Source organism: Neoarius graeffei, chromosome 3 (assembly GCF_027579695.1).
Source record: "Neoarius graeffei isolate fNeoGra1 chromosome 3, fNeoGra1.pri, whole genome shotgun sequence".
NCBI lineage: Eukaryota > Metazoa > Chordata > Actinopteri > Siluriformes > Ariidae > Neoarius > Neoarius graeffei.
Window position 1 is genome coordinate 8,804,238 of NC_083571.1, and position 22,920 is coordinate 8,827,157.

The window sequence follows — 22,920 nt, forward strand, 5'->3', positions numbered from 1 at the left end:
ATCTCAACCCCCTTCTGTTTCATGCACATTTCTCCTCCTCTACCGTTGCATAAACTTACCACTCTTTACCAATTTTTTTGTGTGTGTGTGTTCTGTTTTCTTGACCTATGTAAAGTGACCGGAGTTTGAGAAAGGTGCTACATAAATTTAACTTATTATTATTATTATTATTATTATTATTACTGCATGTAAAAGATTTGGGTTGACAATATCATTCAAAAAGACTACGACCCAAAGTCTTCAACAATGAGGAACTTGCAAAAAAATAAAATAAAAAAAGGAACACTCTTTAGTGTAGATGAAAACACAACTGAGAATGAGACTGAATTTATTTACTTGGGCAAGTTGATCTCAAGTGACACAAAAGTGATATCTGTAGATCTACAAATAGCGAACACAACAGCTAAATTCCATGAGTTGCATTCTGTGCTAACTGATAGCAGTATCAGCATGATTACAAGAAGGAAAATGTTGGAAGCATGTGTGAGATCTCGGCTAACCCATGGAGTGCAATCTTGGCTCCCAAAAGAAGTTGAAATACACAAAATGGGAGTGTGCTGGTGCCAACGTTTAAGAAGTATGGTTAAAGGGGGTTGGAGAAGACGTACCCAGGCTGGTAGTACTCGAGTCCAGGACTCGGACTCGAGACCGACTCGTGCCCTAATTTTAAAGACTCGTGACTTGACTTGGACTTGAGCACTGATGACTCGGACTCATAAATTGGAGACAAGGACTCGGATTTTTTCTTTATTTTTTGTAACATGCCATAATAGTTTGGCATGAGATATTTATATTTCTATCTACATTCACTGTTCTACTAATTTCATGCAAGAGAATGCACATTCACCTGTTTATACGTCATGTTCAGGAACAAACTAACGTTAACGGCGCTAAGATGCCTGGAGAGACGCCGCTAGGATTCTCCGCTTTGCTTATACAGACTTCTCGTGCAGTGAGAAAAAAATGCACTGCTACGTGTTCCATATGTAGAAGAACTATCGAGGAGACGATGGGGACAACCTCGAACTTCACTCGTCATTTGGCAAGACTCCACCCAGAGAAGGAAGTGACACGCTATGTTCATTGCTTTGTTGATAGCAGGGCTTGCTTGCTGACCGATGAACTAGCTAGTGGTAACTCTCTCATGTTATTTGCCCTGTTGATAGTGGGTGGAGCTTGCTGAGCGATGAACAAGCTTTTTATCTGTAGCCTGTTAACTAAAATAGGGCAGTCAAGCAGGAACCCTAGTCCAACACAGTAGCAGAGATGTTTTCACAGAAAGGCAGCAACAGCCACCGTCAAATGGTGCGGGTGGAGTCTTGTTCTCAGGCCCGACTCAGATCAATAGTGGACCCGACTCAGACTTGACTAGAAATTTCCTTTAATGACTTGGACTTGACTCAGACTTGAACACTGGGGACTCAAGACTGGACTCGGACCCGAGGTTTAGTGGCTCGACTACAACACTGGACGCAACTCAGAGGAAGGTGAATACAAGTTTGAGTATTCTAACAAAGACCTACCGTAGAAAGTATTGTCAAACCCACCCCCTTACAAAACTTTCTAGTTTTGCATATATGCACAACATCTCAAATATATCGCTCATGTATGTAGAGCAGAAAACACCATCAATATGAAGTTATTTGCTAAACCAACTAGAAGATACTACCGTGATCCATGGATAAAATATGCAAGAATTCTCAACCTTACTATCGATGAAGCAAAGAAGTTAACACAGTCTAAATTGGAGTTTGCCAAGCTAGTCAATGACAAAACAAGCTTACATCATCCACTTCAATAAAGTAAATGGAGGAAGTCACACATACAAGTTGGTTAGGTTTCTTCCCCCCCCCAATCGAGCGCAAAATTCTGCTTCACTGGTTGAGTCATGTTCGCATCTCTCCAGCTTATAATATTGGGGCATTTTTTGACTGAAGTCATCAGTTACTTTATGTCCAAGGACATGATTGGGTAGATGAAATTTCGATAAGTTTGGACCATTACATCACAACATATTGATCGTAGAGTCATGATGGGCCACACCTTCAAATTTGATTGATGCATAACTTTGAAATGGATATTCGGATCAAAATTCTTTCGAGGCATCAGAGAGAGAGAGAGAGAGAGAAAAAAAAGAGTTCTAACCCACAATGTTCCTGAGATATGAGCAAAATCATAAATGTGCTTATAATAGCGCCACCTAGAGTCATGGGGAGGAAATTATAATTTTGTGAAATCTCTCCAAATTCGAGAACCTCAATGCCAAATTTGGTGCATGATTTTTCTTTATTAATGGAAAAAAATGTAAACATGACAATAATGATTAACTAGAAAGTGCATTCCCTGAAGAGAACGCGGAGTATTGCGTAAGATGCAGCGGACCGTTAATGTCGTGTGTGTGTGAGAGAGAGAGAGAGAGAGAGTGTGTGATCTTGTGTGTGATGGGTGAGTTGGGCTGAGGTGCCATATGAAGCTTGGTGGATGTGTTACTGAGCAGAACTCCATTCATTTGAACGTGTCTCTGAAGGTTCTCGGTCATCCAGGTCATCATAAACCGTAGGTGCTAAAGAAGGCGACTGGACTTGCTTGAAATTCTTGAAGACGTTTCACCTCTCATCTGAAAGGCTTCTTTAGTTCTGTCTGACTAGTGGGGAGTTCCAGGTATTTATCCTCTAGTGGACCAATTTCTGCCTCAGAGTGCAGAGTGTAGTGCCTACATCACAGGGCTCAGAATATTCCTACAACGGTAGAGGGAAAAAAGAAGGAGCAAAAATACGTCAAGGAAGCGCTTCAGAAGTGCGGGTATCCCAACTGGGCTGTTCTAAAGACCAGAAAAGAAACATAACAGACAGGGAAGAAAACAGCAACAAATGCAAGAACATTGTCATTCCCGACATTTCTGGACTATCTGAGAAACTTAGGAGGATCTTCCACAAACACACATCCCTGTACACTTCAGACCAAGTAACACTTGGAGGCAGAAACCGGTCCACCCAAAGGACAGAATACCCAGACACAAACAGGACAATGTCAGAATCAGAATAAGCTTTTGCAACTACAAGGAATTTGACTTGGAGTTAAGGCGCTCAATAAATAAATGCTAAATGGAGCGACATAAAAACAGTCTATTCTAAGATATTAAGAAATAAGAAATAAGTAAACAAGATAAAATAAATAAACAACTGTGCAGGTAAACAAATGTACAAATCAGGTAAACAACTGGAGGGGCAGAGTAAATGGGGTCACTGGTCTTGTTTATTGAGGTGGGGGAGCAGAGTGGGTCAGGAGTCTGAGGTATGGTACTGGCAGGGAGGCCGGGGGCAGAGTAAGTGGGGGTCACTAGTCATGTTTATGAGGCCAGCAGTGGTAGGAAAGAAACTGTTTCTGTGGCGTGAAGTTTTGGTCTTGACAGACTGCAGCCTCCTGCCGGAGGGAAGTGTCTCAAAGAGTTTATATATGGGGTGGGAGGGATCAGCCACAATCTTTCCTGCCCACCTCAGTGTCCTGTAGGCGAACAGGTCCTTAAGTGAAAGCAGGCTGCAGCCGATCATGTTCTCTGCCGAGTGAATTATACCCTGCAGTCTACCCTTGTCCCTGGCAGAGGCGGCAGCAGCGTACCAGATGTAGTGTATGCAATTCAATGCAGTGAAGAATGCACAGACCTGTACATTGGGGAAATGAAACAACCACTTTATGGGCACATGGCTCAACACAGGACAGCCAGTTCTTCAGGCCAGGACTCTGCAGTCCATCTTCATCTCAATAACAAAGGACACTCATTTCAGGACTGCAAGGTACACATTCTAGCCAGAGAAGACCGGTGGTTTGAAAGAGGAGTAAAAGAAGCCATCTTTGTCAACCTTGAACAACCATCACTGAACAGAGGAGGTGATCTGAGACACCACTTATCAACCACCTACAGTACAATGCAGTCCTTGGCACACTTCCTAGAAAACATCCACACCAAGACTCAGCTGACTTCAATGACTCACATGATGGCAGAGAGAACCAACAACCCATAGATCACCCTAATGACCCTCTAGGCTGTTAACACTGTTCACACCTGGCCTCCAGTGACCCTAACACCTACAGGATGACTCAGAGTATCAACGACCCATGTGACCGCAATGACTCCCCTTAGGTTTGTTTTTGGTCCACTAGAGGATAAATACCAGGAACTCCCCACTAGTCAGACAGAACTGAAATGTCTTCAAGAATTTCAAGCAAGTTCAGTTGCATTCATTTGAATGGGGCCAAAAAATCAATAGAAGCCTATGGAGGGAAAAAGGGATGAGCCAAAAGAAAGGAAAAAAAAAAGAGTGTGGGTCAGAACCGACTGCATATATGTGTCAGGGGAGTTGGCCTGAGATATCACATGAAGTTTAGTGCATCTCTGATGAAGCGTGTCTGAGCAGGACGACTCGAAACATGAGCCCCATTCATTTTCAATGGGAAAAAAGCGACAGAAAAAGGACAAGAACGAGGGAATGGGTGTGTCAATCCAAGAGCTGTGTACAAGCACACCATTCCCGATCATACCGCATGGTTTAAAGTTGGTTTGGGGTCTCTATCTTGAAAACTGTGGGAGAAGAAACAGTCCAAAAATTTGGCAGAATAATAATAATAAAACTAAAGAATAACAATAGTATTGCACATTGCGCAATATTAATAAACGCCTTGTCAATCAAATATTTATTCAACGACATTGTCTTAAATTAAGGACAATCTCTACCTGAACGTTCCTCACAAATGTTCTGACGTCCAATAGAGACACCTGGACAGGTGAGGTAAGTTTGGCTGTAGAAGTTTCTAAAAAGTCTCGGAGAACCTTAATGGCGTCCTGCAGCTCCATCTCGCTGTGAGTCTGAGTCTCGAGAACACGAGCGTACTGCAGAGACAAAAACAGTTTCATTTCACTCCATGTGGAAAAAAAAGACTTAAAATTTTTCTGAAGCAGCAAGTGATTCAGAAATCACCTTTCACCATGTGGGCCAACTGCCCACAGATAACGGAGTTTATTCTCTTCATACAGAACGTCTGTAATAAAACCTGGTTCGTGAACAATTTTCGAGTTTAATAAAAAGTATCATGGACCATTCATTTAAAGCTATACAGCTGTGGTCAGAAGTTTACATACAGTGACAAGAATGTCATCTCGGATATGAACGTCATGGCAGTATTTGGGCTTTCAGTAATTTCTTTGAACTGTTCTTTTTCTGTGGCAGAATGATTGTACAGCATACAGCTTTAATTAAAAAAAACACTAGAATTTGGTGCACAAGTTTTAATTTTCTTTTGGTTTTCTGAAATCAACACAAGATCAAAAATTTACATACAGCACACCTAATATTTGAGTAAAATGTCTCCGCAAGATTCACCTTGACCAAACATTTTTGTTTACCATGAACAAGCTTCTGGCAGAATTCTGGTTGGATATTTCACGACTCTTCATGGTAGAATTGGTAGAGTTCAATTAAATTTGTTTTGTTTCTTGGCATGGACTCGACTTATAAGCCCGGTCCATAAATTTTCAATAGGGTTGAAGTCAGGACTTGTTTTAAGCTTAATGTTTGCCTGCTTTATCCTCCACAACCAGCTCTGATGCGTGTTTGGGTTTATTGTCCTGTTGTAACTCCCAAGTCGTGTTCAAGTTTCTGATAGTTTATGCTGAAGAATTCTGAGGTCGTCCTTCTTCATTATTCCATCCGCTTTGTGTAATGAACCAGTTCTGCTGGCAGCAAAACAGCCCCAGAGCATGATGATCCTACCACCACCACCAGCTGGTACAGTGTCCCTCTGTACATGGTGCTCATTGTGGCCAAACAACTCAATCTTTGTCTCATCTGACCATACAGCTTTCCTCCAGAAGGCTTTTTCTTTGTCCGTGTGATCAGCTTCAAACTTTAGTTAAGTTTGAAGGTGTCAATTTTGGAGCAGGGGGTTATTTCTTGGATAGCAGCCTCTTAGTCCATGGTGATCTGAACTGTAGACAGTGATCCATCAGCTTCCAGTTCATGGCAGGGCTGTGCCATGGTGGTTCCCAGGTTGTTCCTGACCATCCAAACCAATTTCCTTTCAGCTGAGGGTGACAGTTTGGGTTTTCTTGAAGCAAAGTGGCTTGGCAAAGTGACTACACCTCACAATAACTTGGATACAATTGTTTGAACTCATCTTGGAATTTGCAGTTGTTTAGAAATGGCTCCAAGAGACATTCTGGAGTTGTGTATATCTGCGATCCTCTTTCTCAGAGCTGCACTGAGCTCCTTGGACTTTCCCATTTTACTGTGTGTTGGTCAATCCAATGAGTGCTGTAAACAAACCCTTTTTATGAAGGAACAGAGAAGCTACCAGCTGTAGTCAATCATGATCACTAACAGGAAGTTAAGAGACTTTGGCCTTGGCAAGATAAGAGACGTTTTGGAAGTTTCAGCACCTCTGAATTAATAATCTAAGTGAGTGTATGTATATTTTTGACCCTGTGTTGATTTCAGAAAACCCAAAGAAAATTAAAACTTGTGCACCAAATTCTAGTGTTTTTTTTTAATTAAAGCTGTATGCTGTACAATCATTCTGCCACAGAAAAAGAACAGTTCAAAGAAATTACTGAAAGCCCAAATATTGCCATGATGTTCATATCACGTCGCTGTATGTAAACTTCAGATCACAACTGTATTAAGAAGAAACATTATGACGTGCATTATAACTCGCATCCAAAAATCCTCTATCTGCAATGAAACACAAATTATTATACAGATTTATATGGGTTTCACAGGTATTGGCTCCTCCAGTCTGAATAGTTGACCGTGACAAATATAATCTGATCTATTATGATCTATTATGATTTATACATTATAAATTATAATTTAGATTTTTTTTTAAACGTTACAATAGCTCTGGTCAATTAAATTCAAATTTATTTCTTCTTCAAACCCTATTTTAGACATAAATGTTAATTAGTTTGTTAAATATGCTTAGAAACATATTTTCCCGCTGTATTCATCGTCATTTTTCATGCTTCACATCACGGATGGTTCAGTAACTCGTCCGTTCATCTTCAGTAAGCGGTTTATCCTGGTCAGGGTGTCTGCGGATCCGGAGTCTATCCCGGGAACGCTGGATGTGAGACGAGAATACACACCAGCTCTTGGTGGATGTCGGTGCGTTCTTATTCACACTTGGGGTAATTTAGATTCACCGACCACCTACAGTACAACCATGTTTTTTGGAGATAGGAGGAAACTGGAGAACCCAAAGGAGAACCAAAGAAGAACATGTGAAACCCCACACTAACAGAGCTCAGGATCGGACCTGGAGTGGAGAGGCGGAGAGGCGGAGACGCTCTCCTCTACTCAGGTTAATAAGTATTTAATATAATTAACAGCGAGTGCTGGATTTCCACCTGTTTGGCTTGACTGAATAAATCTCTCCATCTCCCGTTGAGGAGGAGCAGCTGGTGTTTCAGGTCACGAGCCACCGTTTCATCACACGTCTCAATGAGGAAATTTCCTGAAGCATTCATGCTGGCGTGATTCTCCATCCAGTGTGGAAGAGTCCTGAAGAACTCCTACAGACGAGTGGGAGAGAGAGAGAGAGAGAGAGAGAGAGAATGCATGTGATGGGAAATGTTTTGACCTGATTTCAGCAGAACTGGGATTACACTCAGACAGACTAATTACAGTTCCCGTGTGAGGAGGATCAGACACGTCTGTGTAATATACTGTATCTCTGTGACGAAAAGAAGTGCTCACTTTGTGAATGGAAATTTTTCATCCTTTTTTTTTTAAACTACAAAAAAAAAGTAATTCGACATGCTACGCAAAATCTGTAACAAAATGTAACAGCATTTTATCAAAGGAGCTGAAAATGTTGATTGGACAGAGGGGAATTTTTCTCCCCATTTTCATGTCTTAAAAAACTGTATTAAATTAAATTAAATTAAATTAAATTAAATTAAATTAAATTAAATTAAATTAAATTAAATTAAATTAAATTAAATCATGTGATCATCTAGATGGACTCCAGACCTCTAAGCTAACAGGAAAGTTTTGTACTAGACATCATTAACTTGTTTCTTAATATTAGCAACATTTCCAATGTCATTTTTCATGAGAAAATTTTGAATTCTGGATTCTACAATGGCGTATTAGTATGGAGTCATAGGAGTGCCACAAAAAAAAAATCTGCAGAAGAATAAGAAATAACAAGTGTTGCCAGGCAAAACAATCCTCGCCCAGTAGCACTGATGATGAATATGAAGGAAGATATCGTGAAAAAAATCGGTCCCCTATGGGTCCATGTGGCTACTGCTTATAAATAAAATAGTTTTCTGATCCCATGTCCATACAGTAAATATAGCATATATATTCACTCTATGAGTCAGTAGCCACAAAAATGAAGCGTAATCCAAAAATGAACAATTTAAAAATCACAGAAGTAAAATATACAAAGTGCCTGTACTTTATATTATTCTACTCTTACCTTTTACAGTTTTCGAAACTGAAACTTCTAAACCGAGGCTGACATACACACGCTGTCGCCATGACCCAAACTCTTATTATCCGGAAATGGCCCGGCGCTAGAGCTCAGTGGAACGCACTTTCCCTCTAATAAGCATAAACATGTCTGAAAGTGATTTATTTGGTCTAGTCCGTAGTGGGCGAGGTAATAATAATAATAATAATAATAATAATAATTCAACAGATCGGGGAAGTTTTTATCAATGGGGTTTAAAAGTGGGCGTGGCCCAAACTCCTCCCCTTTGCATATGTAAACAAACCAAGAAACCATCCAATGACAGCACAGTGATCCAGACAGGTGGTTATCCAATCAGCACGTTTGTGGGAGGAGTCTTTCCAAAGCAGCGCTCCTGCAGTCTGAGCGCAGAGCTTTTTATTTATTTATTTATTTTTATTTTTTTTAACCTTTTTGGTCACAGTGACCTTGACCGGATGACCCTCAAAATGTTGGAGGTTCTATTTGAGACCAATGCCCATCTATCCTGAAAGTTTCATGGAGATTCGTCCAGCCGTTTTCCCGTAATGTTGTTAACAAAAAAACAAAGAAACCCGACCGAAAACGACACCTCGCCCCGCTCACTCCGTAGCGGGAGAGGTAAAAACAAAAAAAATCAGAAAATAAATGTAAAGATAAAGAAAATAAAACAAACAAAAAAGCAATAGGGAAAAAGCAACAAGGAATAACAAAATCTATCATAAAATCAAAAGCATTTATTTTCTGATTCTTTTATTTTTCTTTTTATTTATTTTCAGATTCTTTTATTTTTGTTTTTATTTATTTCTGATTCTTTTATTTTTGCCTGCATTTCTTTTCTTATTCTTTTATTTTTATTTATTTTCTCACTTTGATTTTCCTTTCTATTTATTTTCTTATTCTTTTATTTATTTTCTTATTCTTTTATTTTTCTTTGAATATATTTTCTTATTCTTTTATTTTTCTTTTTATTTATTTATTTTCTGATTCTTTTATTTTTCTTTTTATTTATTTTCTTATTCTTTTATTTTTGTTTTTATTTATTTATGATTCTTTTATTTTTGCCTGCATTTCTTTTCTTATTCTTTTATTTTTATTTATTTTCTCACTTTGATTTTCCTTTCTATTTATTTTCTTATTCTTTTATTTATTTTCTTATTCTTTTATTTTTCTTTGAATATATTTTCTTATTCTTTTATTTTTCTTTTTATTTATTTATTTTCTGATTCTTTTATTTTTCTTTTAATATTTTTTCTTATTCTTTGATTATTGTTTTTTTTCTGATTCTTTTATTTTTGTTTTTATTTATTTCCGATTATTTTATTTTTGTCTGCATTTCTTTTCTTATTCTTTTATTTTTCTTTGAATGCATTTTCTTATTCTTTTACTTTCGCTTTTATTTCTGATTCTTTTATTTTTGTCTGCATTTCTTTTCTTATATTTTTATTTATTTTCTCACTTTTATTTTTCTTTTTATTTATTTTCTTATCCTTTTTCAACATTTATTTTCTTATTCTTCTGCAGATTCATTTCATGGCACTCCTTACATGACTCCATGTATTAGCACCACTGTAGGTTAAAAAAACCCCAAAAACCAAACAAACCTCAGAACTCAGAATTTCTGACACCTTTTTGTTTTCGCCAGCATTAACTTTTTTAGCAGTTTGTGCTACAGTAGCTCTTCTGTTCTTCTGGATTGGACCATATGTTCTAGTCTTCGTGCCCCATCCAAATCAACAAACCTTCGACACCCACGACCCTGTCGCCGGTTCACCGGTTGTCCTTCAAATCCTTGGACCACTTTTGTTCGGTACTAACCACTGCATACCAGGAACACCCCACAAGATGCGCCATTTTGAAGATGCTCAGAGCCTGTCATCTAACCATCACAATTTGGCCCTTGGCAAAGTCACTCAGACCCTTACGCTTGCCCATTTTTCCTGCTTCCAACACACCAACTTCAAGAACTGACTGTTCTCTTTCTTGCTGCGGAATATATCCCTCCCCTTGATAAGTGCCACTGTAATGAGATAATCAACGTATTTCACTTCATTTGCCGTGTTATGGGCAATAATTTAGCTAATCGGAATTTGTAAACTATTAGACAAAGTGCTGAATTTAACAAACTCGACTATATTTCCAGGAATATGATGTTTATACATACAGTAGCTGCTCTGTTGTGAAAGATGCATCCATGTCATTAATCGACAATAAATCCTATCAGCCCTGGATTAGCATCACCGATTCGTGTCATATCTCCATCTCCAGTCCTCATGCACACTGTGTGCGTTGTAACTCACTCGTTTCGTGTTCTCTGGCTGTCTCAGCGCTCGCTCAGCATCCTCCAGCCAGGCCTGCAGAGACGCCACACAGCTGCTGTACTTCTCCCAGTTCCCCTGCACCTCCTCCAGCATGGACCTGACGCTGCGCACCTCCACCGCCAGACTCCTCCACTGATCAGCCACATCCCTCAGGAAGCGCTTCACCCTCTTCTCAACTACACACACACACACACACACACACACACACACACTTAAACACAGGTACACTCAGGCTTCAATTTAGGGTTTTGTGTTGAAAAACATGTCCGAACTTGAACGTTTGAAAAATATCCCAGGGTCTCCGGAGAATCATGTCAACATGAGAAATATAACAAGCCCATTTTGCTTTTCTCTCACTCCCCCCTTTTTTTTCTCCCCAGTTTATACCCACCGCCAGCTCTCCTCTATCATACGTCATCTAATAAATAAACCAAGCCGAACGCGCGTTTCGTCTTAGACACGAAAACAACCAAACGCACATTTCCACACACTGCTCGGAAAAGCGCTATCCACCCTCTTCTGCATACATGAGCTCACAAACGTCTACGACAATCAGAGCTAGTTCCGCTCGGATTGACAGGAAAGAAAGCGTATGCCCCTCCCACTCAGACAGCACAGCCTATTTTGCTCTCTTGGCCTCTGACATCATCACGATTCAGCCATTTTGAGAGTAAATTCTGGACTGGAATGCAAGAAAATGAAATTTGGCCCATTTCGGAAACGTTTTTATGACATACAGTACTGCGCTTAGGCACATGTCAAGACAAAATGGCTTAAAAAATAATGAAATGAAATGTTTCAACGTTAAAAAAATACTATAAACAGTAATCAGTAAGCCATAATAAATTAAACAAAGTCGATATTTGGTGCGAGACGAAATTCCCTTTGCTTTAAAAAAAAAAGTCGTCGTCTCAGGTCCAGTGAGTGCAGTTTTATAAGGAAATGTTTTAAAGCTGTAGGTTTTACTGAGCATCTTACAGAACCAGCCACAATTCTTCTGGACACTTTGACAGTCATACTCGCGTCTTCATTTATTTTGCACCAGAAATTTTCCAGTAGCCGTCATTATGTTTTCTTTTTTCATCTGAAAAGAAAGTGCTCTCTTATGGATGGAATATGCCGCTCAGATCTCAGATACAAACTTTTTTTTATTCCTGTAACATTTCATTTTGTGCTGGAAACCCCCCCAAAAACGAACGTTTGGAACTCTAAAATGTTTTTGTAATGTTGTTGAGTCGATACTGTAGAAGTCATAAAATAGAAATTTTATGAAAAAAAAAAATAGGGGGGACTAAGACTTTTGCACAGCACTGTAACAGTTATTCCACGAAATCGAGTCGTACATGAGCTGATAATAATCCATGTATGACGAGATTGATTGATTGGAGTAACTGTTTTATTCTATCCACAGTCGCTGGATTTTGAGAAACGGAGCATTATGTTTATTTTTTGCAAATTCGATACGTAAAAACTTTAAACGAAACGTCCGACAAAATCATTTCCGCTTAGAATGTAAACAAACCGGTGAAAAGACAGGAGCAATTTATGAAAAAATGCTATCATGATAATAATTAAAAAAGGTACGTTCTTACCATGCAATACTTTTATTCCATTTTTTGTTGCTTTTAAATTTTTTTTTTTTTTACATTTTGAGGTTTTGTTTTTGAGTAGAATTTTTGTTTTGTCCTCGGTTGCTTCAGCAACACACGTGGCCATTTTGTTTTTCTCTACTCACGGTAGGTATATGAGCTGATATCCTAGTAGTAGGATAGCCAATCAGAGTGCACGATTGGTCATATCCAGTGAATTTGGATAGAATTTTATCTATCTATCTATCTATCTATCTATCTATCTATCTATCTATCTATCTATCTATCTATCTATTCTAAAAAAATGGTTACATTGTGGCACATAATAGTGGCACATTTTTAAAAATAATTGTCTTAATCAGCGATTTATTTTTCTCTGAATATTTCAATTTCAATTAATGGTTGGATTTCTCCCATTTTTTCAGTGTGAGATGAAACGACTTCACCAAACCATGGATTTTTTTCCCCTAACCTTTACGGGGGTGCCAATAATTATATATAATTCTTAGTGCTGTCAAAAATGTCGCGTTATTAACGCGTTAACTTGACTCAATTTTAACGGCGATAATTTTTTTATCGCGAGATTAACGCTCTGTGACATGATGTAGGTTTTTCATAAGCTTTTGAAACTGCCAGGAACTTGGAACAGAGACTTTGCTTAGAAAAACGATAGCAGCTAGACTGTAATGCCACGCCCCGCATAGCCAGAGTCCTCTGCCCTCCTCCCCCCAAAGAACCAGCGCGGGCAGGGCGCGCTAGTAGAGATGGGATTTATGGCTCTTTGATGGGATCCGCATCTTTGTGATCCGTTCTTTGAAAAGAGCCGTTCAAAAGACTGGCTAATTTGGCTCTTTTTAAATATTTATTCAGTTTTAAGAAGACAGCGTCTAAAGAAGCCAGATCCCTCTGAACTGTAAACTCAATGCTATCCCAGAAATCCTTCCTGTAATATGCAAATTTGGCCGCCTCTGATTGGACAGCGCGACGCATCAACAGGCAGAAAGTGTAAAAGTACAAAATGTGTTAAGTGAGCTGAAACAGTAAAGATCAGATTCAATGCAATATTTATCAACGAACAACTTAAACTTAATATAATAGTGTACTTTATATTATAATCAAGCATGTCAAGCCTACCGTCACTGTGTAATCTATCTCTCTGATTAGAGTTGTAGACTAACTCAAACAGTAGATCACTTCACTCATGGTTCTCTTGCTAGCCTTGCACTGGTGCTCGGCTTAGGTTTCACTTTGCAGTGGCTGTGTCAAGACGTGTTATGCTTTGCAATAAAAAAAAACATTGGTACAAAGCAAGCCCATTCACTTTTTTATGCTGATAAGAGAATTACAATGGTTTTTTATGTGACAAAAATGTGCGATTAAATTGCAATTAATCGCGAGTTAACTGTGACTGTCGCGACATTAATCGCGATTAAATATTTTAATCGCTTGACAGCACTAATAATTCTATATACAAATATAGAATGTTCATATTCACACCCTAAAGGTCTTTCTGAACAAAACAGATTGCGTGTTATAATATACAGAAAAGGATGACATCATTGGCTCACGAGGGGACGTTTTAACCTGCACCAATCACAGCATGGAAAGCTAAATAAATAAATAAATAAACACGCCCTGCTGCCTCTGTGGAGCTCATAGCCACAGGCGGGGTGAGAGCAACATGTTAGTGCAGCTGGCTACGGGCTTGAGAGGAACCCATTAGAACATCTCCACTAATGGAGTGAAGCTCCCTGCTGAATCCGGTGCTGGGGAAAACCTCATTTACCCAGCGCCTGAGGAGAACGAGACGAACGATGAGACAGTATGTGCGTGTGCATGTGCGTGTGTGTGTGTTTGTGTGTGTGTGTGTGTGTGTGTGTGTGTGTCAGGAGGGGATGCTGAACTCTGAGATTGATTGACTATTGAGCCCCATAAGGATTGATCTCACCGAGGTTCAGAACGATGTCTGATAGTAACGATTCACCCTGAGGACACAGACACAGTGAGTGCAGACCACAAATAAACCGTCCGAGTTCCTTTATACACGCACAACGCAACTGAAGCACGTTTCCCATTTCAATTGTCCATTTCCAGGCGAGTAGCTATTTTTTTTTTATAACCGTTCCCTGACTTACGAAAGTTAACACACTTCATCATTTCATTTGTCTGTTCTTTTATCTGTCCCATGTTGACGTTGACAGAATTTGGCCTCTGCGTCGCCTCATATTTGTTCCCCAGTTCATCAGGAAGTCATGGATTGCAGCTTGAAAGTTCCTACACACTCCAATCAACTCAAAAATACTGTACAGTTGAAATGAGAAACGTGGTTCAGGTACATTGTGTCCACTCACTATCATCATTTCCAATAATAGTGGCACATTTTTAAAAATAATTATGTCTTAATCAGCAATTTTTTTCTTTGCATATTTCAGTTTCAATTAATGGTTGGATTTCTCCCATTTTTTCAGTGTGAGATGAAACGACTTCACCGAACCACGGATTTTTTTCCCCTTAACCTTTATGGGGGTGCCAATAATTATGGAGGATCCCTGTATAGTAACTGATGTGTCGAAATGTCACTTCACACGAAGGAACTCAAAACACTCTGAATTTACCATGACAGATGGCTGACTTGAGAACACCTGAAAAAAAATCATGTTTGAAAAACTAATATAAAAGATAAGATATAAATATACAGTGGTGCTTGAAAGTTTGTGAACCCTTTAGAATTTTCTATATTTCTGCATAAATATGACCTAAAACATCATCAGATTTTCACACAAGTCCTAAAAGTAGATAAAGAGAACCCAGTTAAACAAATGAGACAAAAATATTATACTTGGTCATTTATTTATTGAGGAAAATGATCCAATATTACATATCTGTGAGTGGCAAAAGTATATGAACCTCTAGGATTAGCAGTAAATTTGAAGGTGAAATTAGAGTCAGGTGTTTTCAATTAATGGGATGACAATCAGGTGTGAGTGGGCACCCTGTTTTATTTAAAGAACAGGGATCTATCAAAATCTGATCTTCACAACACATGTTTGTGGAAGTGTATCATGACACAAACAAAGGAGATTTCTGAGGACCTCAGAAAAAGCGTTGTTGATGTTCATTAGGCTGAAAAAGGTTACAAAACCATCTCTAAAGAGTTTGGACTCCACCAATCCACAGTCAGACAGATTGTGTGCAAATGGAGGAAATTCAAGACCATTGTTACCCTCCCCAGGAGTGGTCGACCAACAAAGATCACTCCAAGAGCAAGGCATGTAATAGTCGGCGAGGTCAGAAAGGACCCCAGGGTAACTTCTAAGCAACTGAAGGCCTCTCTCACATTGGCTAATGTTAATGTTTAGGAGTCTACCATCAGGGGAACACTGAACAACAATGGTGTGCATGGCAGGGTTGCAAGGAGAAAGCTACTGCTCTCAAAAAAGAACATTGCTGCTTGTCTGCAGTTTGCTAAAGATCATGTGGACAAGCCAGAAGGCTATTGGAAAAATGTTTTGTGAATGGATGAGACCAAAATAGAACTTTTTGGTTAAAATGAGAAGCATTATGTTTGGAGAAAGGAAAACACTGCATTCCAGCATAAGAACCTTATCCCATCTGTGAAACATGGTGGTGGTAGTATCATGGTTTGGGCTTGTTTTGCTGCATCTGGGCCAGGACGGCTTGCCATCATTGATGGAACAATGAATTCTGAATTATACCAGCGAATTCTAAAGGAAAATGTCAGGACATCTGTTCATGAACTGAATCTCAAGAGAAGGTGGGTCATGCAGCAAGACAACGACCCTAAGCACACAAGTCGTTCTACCAAAGAATGGTTAAAGAAGAATAAAGTGAATGTTTTGGAATGGCCAAGTCAAAGTCCTGACCTTAATCCAATGGAAATGTTGTGGAAGGACCTGAAGCGAGCAGTTCATGTGAGGAAACCCACCAACATCCCAGAGTTGAAGCTGTTCTGTACGGAGGAACGGGCTAAAATTCCTCCAAGCCGGTGTGCAGGACTGATCAACAGTTACCGCAAACGTTTAGTTGCAGTTATTGCTGCACAAGGGGGTCACACCAGATACTGAAAGCAAAGGTTCACATACTTTTGCCACTCACAGATATGTAATATTGGATCATTTTCCTCAATAAATAAATGACCAAGTATAATATTTTTGTCTCATTTGTTTAACTGGGTTCTCTTTATCTACTTTTAGGTCTTGTGTGAAAATCTGATGATGTTTTAGGTCATATTTATGCAGAAATATAGAAAATTCTAAAGGGTTCACAAACTTTCAAGCACCACTGTAAGGAAAGGAAAGGAAAGGGGCGTGGCTTCCAGTAAAGCGTCGATTAATATCCAAGAGCTCAAAACACCTCCAGAACTGTCAATCATTTCAGATTCATATCTCGATGAGCTGGTAAAGGGCGGAGAAGGCTGCTCGTTTAGCATGTTTTTCAGCGATAATGTAGATCAGTATGGTTGGTACGATGGTTGAAGATCAGGAAAAAGATCAGGTGATGTTCTCCCGTCCAGTTTGGGAGAACCTGCGCTTACTGTAGCATCTGATTTCTGTTCTTGGCTGTCAAGAATTAAACCTGAAGTGGTGATCTGCCGTCGAAGCCCATCTATGTCATGCTTTGGGACGTGTTATGTGTTCTGAGATGCTTTTCTGTTCACCACGGTTGTAAAGAGTGGTTCTTTTTTTTGTTACCACAGCGTTCCTATCAATTCAAACTAGCGTGGCTGTTCACCTTCGTAACAACGTGCACGTTTTCTCCACCAGAGTGAACATTAACTGACCTATACGTGCAAGATTATATGTATTCCGCTGCTGCTACACAATTGGCTACTTGGACAATTGGCTAATTTGAATGTAGGATTTCTGTAATTTTTTTTTTTTTATGATCAAGATTCTCACCTGAAGCATCAGCGCTTATGTAAAGCACGGCGGCCTGCTTCAGAACCTCGTCGATGGAGTCGTACTTTTGGAAGAAGTGCTCGCCTTCGACAAATGACTAGCGACAAAGAAAACAGAACACAGGTCAATGATGAAAAAAGAAATTGACATCAGGTTTGGACTCCTTGGAACACTCTACGTATGCCGTGTAAAAACAAAACAAAAAAAAAGCCATTTGAAAGTATTTGAGTATAGATTTGTCGTTAGTCCTAATTGTTTTTAATATCATGTCGTGGAAATGTATTAAAGGGATAGTTCGGGATTTTTGACATGAATCTGTATGGCATCCCCATCAATAGTGTCGTGCAAACACACTGACTTACCCCTGACAGCATCCTGTGAGCCCAGTTCTTGTCCAGTTTTGGTCCAGACGAAAGTAGTCTGGCAAGTTTGTTGGGGTCACGAAAGTAAAACGTTTTTCGTCTCAAAACAGCATGTGTTCAAAAGAGTGATATATTTGCATCACAAAACCGTTGTCAAATAAAAAGTCAGACCTCGAAATCGCTTGGCACTATTTTCTCTCCCTTCTTATCACTGCGCGCTGCCGCCAGGTGACAGCGAAACGCAGACCCACTAAGCTGGTGGGAGACCAAGGCTGCACTCTATCCACGGCTTACACACGTGATGGCACGGAGGATGTGTATAGTGGCAGCATCTGTCCCCCCAGAGAGGATCTTTTCAAAAGCAGGACAGATTATAACTGAAAGGAGAAATAGAATCAGAATTAACTAGTTAATTGCAGCAATTAAAGGAATAGGTAGGAAAAGGAAGGCGCAAAGACACCGCGCAGCGCCTGAAAACGGGTTTTCAGGCGCTGCGCGGTGTCTTTGCGCCTGCAGCGGTGCTTTGCCTGTGCTGTGGCTGAAAATAGTTCCAGATATAAATTGGTCTAGTAAATCCCTTCGTGTTAATTTGCATTGATATGTGTACTCGATGTGACTGTACAAGTCATGAGAAATAATTATAAACAATCTTGAGTTATTTAATTCACTTTTGTAACGACAATGCTAGCTGGACACGCCTGATTACAGTGACTACGCTAAGCTAAGCTAACCGGGGCGTTTATAGATCAGGACAATGGCTGGGTCGGCTACAAAACGCTTTGGCTCACTCATCCAACTCTAGGGACTGCAGGGACTGACTCAATTTCATCTGGGGGTGGCGTATTCCTTTAAATCAAAAATAAAATCTCAGGAGCCGAAAGAGCCGGCTCCTTATAGTAAGGCCAAATCCCATTTCACCCCTTGGACCAACCCCTTGGCCCTTCCCCTCCATTTTGCGCGTTCACGTGAAGGGGTAGGGGTATCCCAATCCCAGTTAACGCGGAGGGGTAGGGGAAGGGGTAGGGCTTCTGTACCCCTCCAAATGGAGATTTTCCTGGAGCTGACTCCGAACGAAGGGGTTTGAGTGATTTCCCACAATGCCATGCGGATTTCAGCGAGATTTCATGCGGATTTCAGAAAGATGGCGGTTCCCGCGGCGAAAGATTGTCATAAAGGTATTTTCTCCATTATTTACGTGTTTTAAGTTGCTATCCAGAGGAAACACGCCGCTTGATTCGCTTTCGAGCTGAGAATGAGCAGCGATTTCTGAAATCCAAGCTGCTGCTAAAAAGCTTTGGGAGTGAGTATTGTTTTCGGTTGCTTAACTGCGTACGTTTTGTTCCGTTATTCTCGCTTTTATTGTTTACATGAGTGTTCTGACACCTCATTCTGTCGGATGTGGTGCACGAAGCGCCAAAGATATCCCATTCAGTGGTGTTAGTTAACAAATCACACCCTGCCAGCAGAGATCTCTGGCTCTGACTGTAGCGGCTGGTTGCAGCCAATGACGCATTTGGTCGCGTTTTGCTAACGTAAACGCTGACGGAGGTACGCGATGACGTATGCGATCGTTGAAGGGCTATCCCAATACGTAAGGGTTGAATTTCAAGCCCTATCCCTTGTAGCTCAGTTTCAAGGGGAAGGGCCAAGGGGAAGGGGGAGGGGGAGGGGAAGGGGGAGGGGGAGGGGTAGGGGTAGAAATTAGAATTGGGATTGGGCCTAAGAAGAGCCAAAAGAGCCGGCTCCCGAAAAAGAGCCGAAATTCCCATCACTAGTAAACAATGAATGAAACAGCCGTGGCTGTCACCTGGCGGCAGCGCGCAGTGATACCGAGGGAGAGAAAATAGTGCCAAGCGATTTCGAGGTCTGACTTTTTATTTGGCAACAGTTTTGTGATGCAAATATATCACTCTTTTGAACACATACTGTTTTGAGACGAAAAACGTTTTACTTTCATGACCCCAACAAACTTGCCGGACTACTTTCGTCTGGACCAAAACTGGACAAGAACTGGACTCACAGGATGCTGTCAGGGGTAAGTCAGTGTGTTTGCACGACACTATTGATGGGGATGCCATACAGATTCATGTCAAAAATCCCGAACTATCCTTTTAAAATCTGTTGTAGCTGGCTGATGCATTTTGTAGATATAAAATGTCTTTTTAAAAAATATTTCCACAATTGACAATAAACAAAAAAAGTATATTTAATTCCAGATCTAAAGTATGCTTTTTTTTTGCTCAATTAACCTGAGCTAGCTACGTAGCTTACTAACAAACCGAGCAAGCTACTGAAACCAAAACTAAAGCTACGATTATCGAAACCTTGACGATCTCTTGGCCATTGCAAAAGTAGAAAAGACTTTCAATACGTAAATTTTGCATGAATAATTAATCAAGCTTCCACTGGGGGAAAAAAATGAGTTGATTCCCGATTACTTAGCGTATCAGATCACGTAACACCGTTTCACAATTATCGACACCTTTGCCTACAGTTATCGACACCGTTCCACAATTATCGACATCCAAATCATTATTTATAAAAAAATAATCAGAATGTAGTATTAAGTTAACAAAGCATAGTTTTGATATAAAATGTGTTTTTCAAAGATGTATTTAGTCCAAAATATATTTTATATAAATATCTGGATGTCGGTGTTTACGTAAATGAGGACGTAATTGTAATGTTTGTTAACAAATGAACTGATAATGTTTAACCTGCGTCAGAAAATCTTTTTGTTCTACTTTCTACCTGCTTTCTCAGTATTTTCGTAGATCACATTTTGTTCATCATTTGTTGTTCTCATCTCGTTATCTCTAGCCGCTTTATCCTTCTACAGGGTTGCAGGCAAGCTGGAGCCTATCCCAGCTGACTACGGGCGAAAGGTGGGGTACACCCTGGACAAGTCGCCAGGTCATCACAGGGCTGACACATAGACACAGACAACCATTCACACTCACATTCACACCTACGCTCAATTTAGAGTCACCAGTTAACCTAACCTGCATGTCTTTGGACTGTGGGGGAAACCGGAGCACCCGGAGGAAACCCACGTGGACATGGCGAGAACATGCAAACTCCGCTCAGAAAGGGCCTCGCCGGCCACGGGGCTCAAACCAGGACCTTCTTGCTGTGAGGCGACAGTGCTAACCACTACACCACCGTGATGCCCATCATTCGTTGTTTGTATTAATTTCTAGTTTTGTCGTTTACCAATAAACGTCAACAGGAAATCGACACTGTAACCGCATGAACATCCAGGTCAAAGGTCGCATGTCATTCCTCGAACCCAAATATAAAATGTCTCCTGATATTGTAATATGTGGTAGAGATTTACAACAAACTGCAAAAAAAAAAAATTCTGAATGGAATCGAAAAATCTGAATATTTCAAGCGTGTAATTTTCTATATGCTCGGAATTTAATTCTGCTCTAATTCTATTTATTGCAATTGGATTCCAAACACTCTATAAACATTCCATTCTGTTATGAATCAGAAAAATAATTATTATAAATCACAGCACTTTTATTTTTTTAAAGTACTTCATTGTTCTACTTCAGCAATGTTACACAAAGATCGATCCATAACAGTTGTAAATGTCCCTTAATCCCACAGGGTGTCGATAATGGTGGACACCGTTAGTGGAAAGCGATCGCTATTATCGACACCTCACGTGAGTGACTTCTCAAACGCGCGTTTAGATACAAAATGGCAGCTGTCGAATGAAAGAGTGAGAAACAAAGTAGGTTTGGACGAGGAGATCATGAAATATTGGTGAATTAGATGAGTAAAAACATGTCCATGATCTTTCCACCATGCTTACCTGCGATGATAACATGCGGGCTTTCTGAAAAATTGCTGATCGTACTGAAAAAAAATTCCATCTCAGGTAACGAGCTGTGTCATCCAACAAGATCAAAGGGCGAGGAGGGTCTTCCGGTTGATTAATTAACCAATAATAACTGTAGGAAATGAAACTCAGCTTTGGAAAAATTTTTTATTGGTAAATCTGAAAAGGTGTCGATAATTATGGACTGTCGATAATTGCTCTATTTAAATATGCTAGCTAGCCAGCTTTCTTTATATACTGTTAATAATGGAAGTGATGTTCATTTTATAGCATAGCTCACTTGAAAGTAGCATAAACTGGCTAATCAAACGCTGCTGTTGTTTCAGTCGGTTGATTAGCTAGCTAGCTCATGTAATTAGCAACAGACTTGGCTATCTAGCAAAGATGGATATATTTAACACAACAGGCAATCCTAAGTTGCATTCACAGTTAAAAAAAAAAATCAATAGATCTAGCTAGCTAGCCGGCTAACTTGTACACGTTTCAAGTTATCGTTATCGTTATGCTGTTTACACAAGAATATAATTCGTAACCAATTTATGTGAGAATTTATAAAGGTCGAGGTTACGGCGAAATGAAATGTGTTTAACTGATCAGGTCGTTTGATCGGGCTGGCTTTACACTCACCACATAGCTCTGGAGCAGAAGCTCGGTTGTTTCTCGGCGTCCGTATTTAATTATCCAGGATTTCAGCTTGGATTCGCCCAGCGATAGGAAGTCCAGCATGCGGTACTTCGACTCCCAGAATTCCAGTTTGCTCAGATGAATGTGTGAGGAGGTAGAAATGTAGTTTAATCTGTTAGACGTCAGACAGGCAGTGATTGTTTACAGGTTACCACTCTGACAGTAAAGCAGCGACAAATTGCAGGTTTATATTAACGTTCCAACCCAAAACATCTTATTTTCTGTTATTAATAAGTCACGGATGGACAGTTTTCTCATCACATGAGAATTATATTTTTTCATAAAACACTGCAACCCCGCTATAACAAACTCCTCCTTAATAGTTCGTTATACCGAAAAGTTCGTAATACTGAAATGGACCCACTTGTCACACCAAGCTCATGTTATAAATTTTCGGCATATTCTCCTTCTCATGAATTTCTCCTCCTGAGTCACGATTGCAGTTCACTGACTGAGTTAAAGGATCACGAACAGAGGTGATGATTTCTTTATCTGTTATGGAAATGACGGAGGTTACTGGTGTATCATATCGTGTCAACATCCACCCACTGACTCGCTCTGTTTTCTAAATATTCACTGTTCAATTGTGTTACAAATCAATAATGAGGTCATTTATGTTGTGCCATGGGTCTGGGCGGGGGTATAAAAACGCCACCGGTGTGCTTTAGGTGTTAAGTTTAGCGGTATTAGCAGTCATTTCATCCT

General features: G+C 39.9%; 1 protein-coding gene across 1 annotated transcript in view; it reads right to left on the minus strand.

Annotated features, from left to right (window-relative positions):
• Positions 1 to 22,920, minus strand: part of syne1a (spectrin repeat containing, nuclear envelope 1a) — a 491,960-nt gene that overhangs the window by 368,659 nt on the left and 100,381 nt on the right. The window contains 5 exon segments of the mRNA XM_060915606.1: positions 4,724 to 4,888; positions 7,400 to 7,564; positions 10,791 to 10,987; positions 17,320 to 17,416; positions 22,159 to 22,327. Of these exon segments, the coding sequence (XP_060771589.1) occupies positions 4,724 to 4,888; positions 7,400 to 7,564; positions 10,791 to 10,987; positions 17,320 to 17,416; positions 22,159 to 22,327 (793 nt within the window).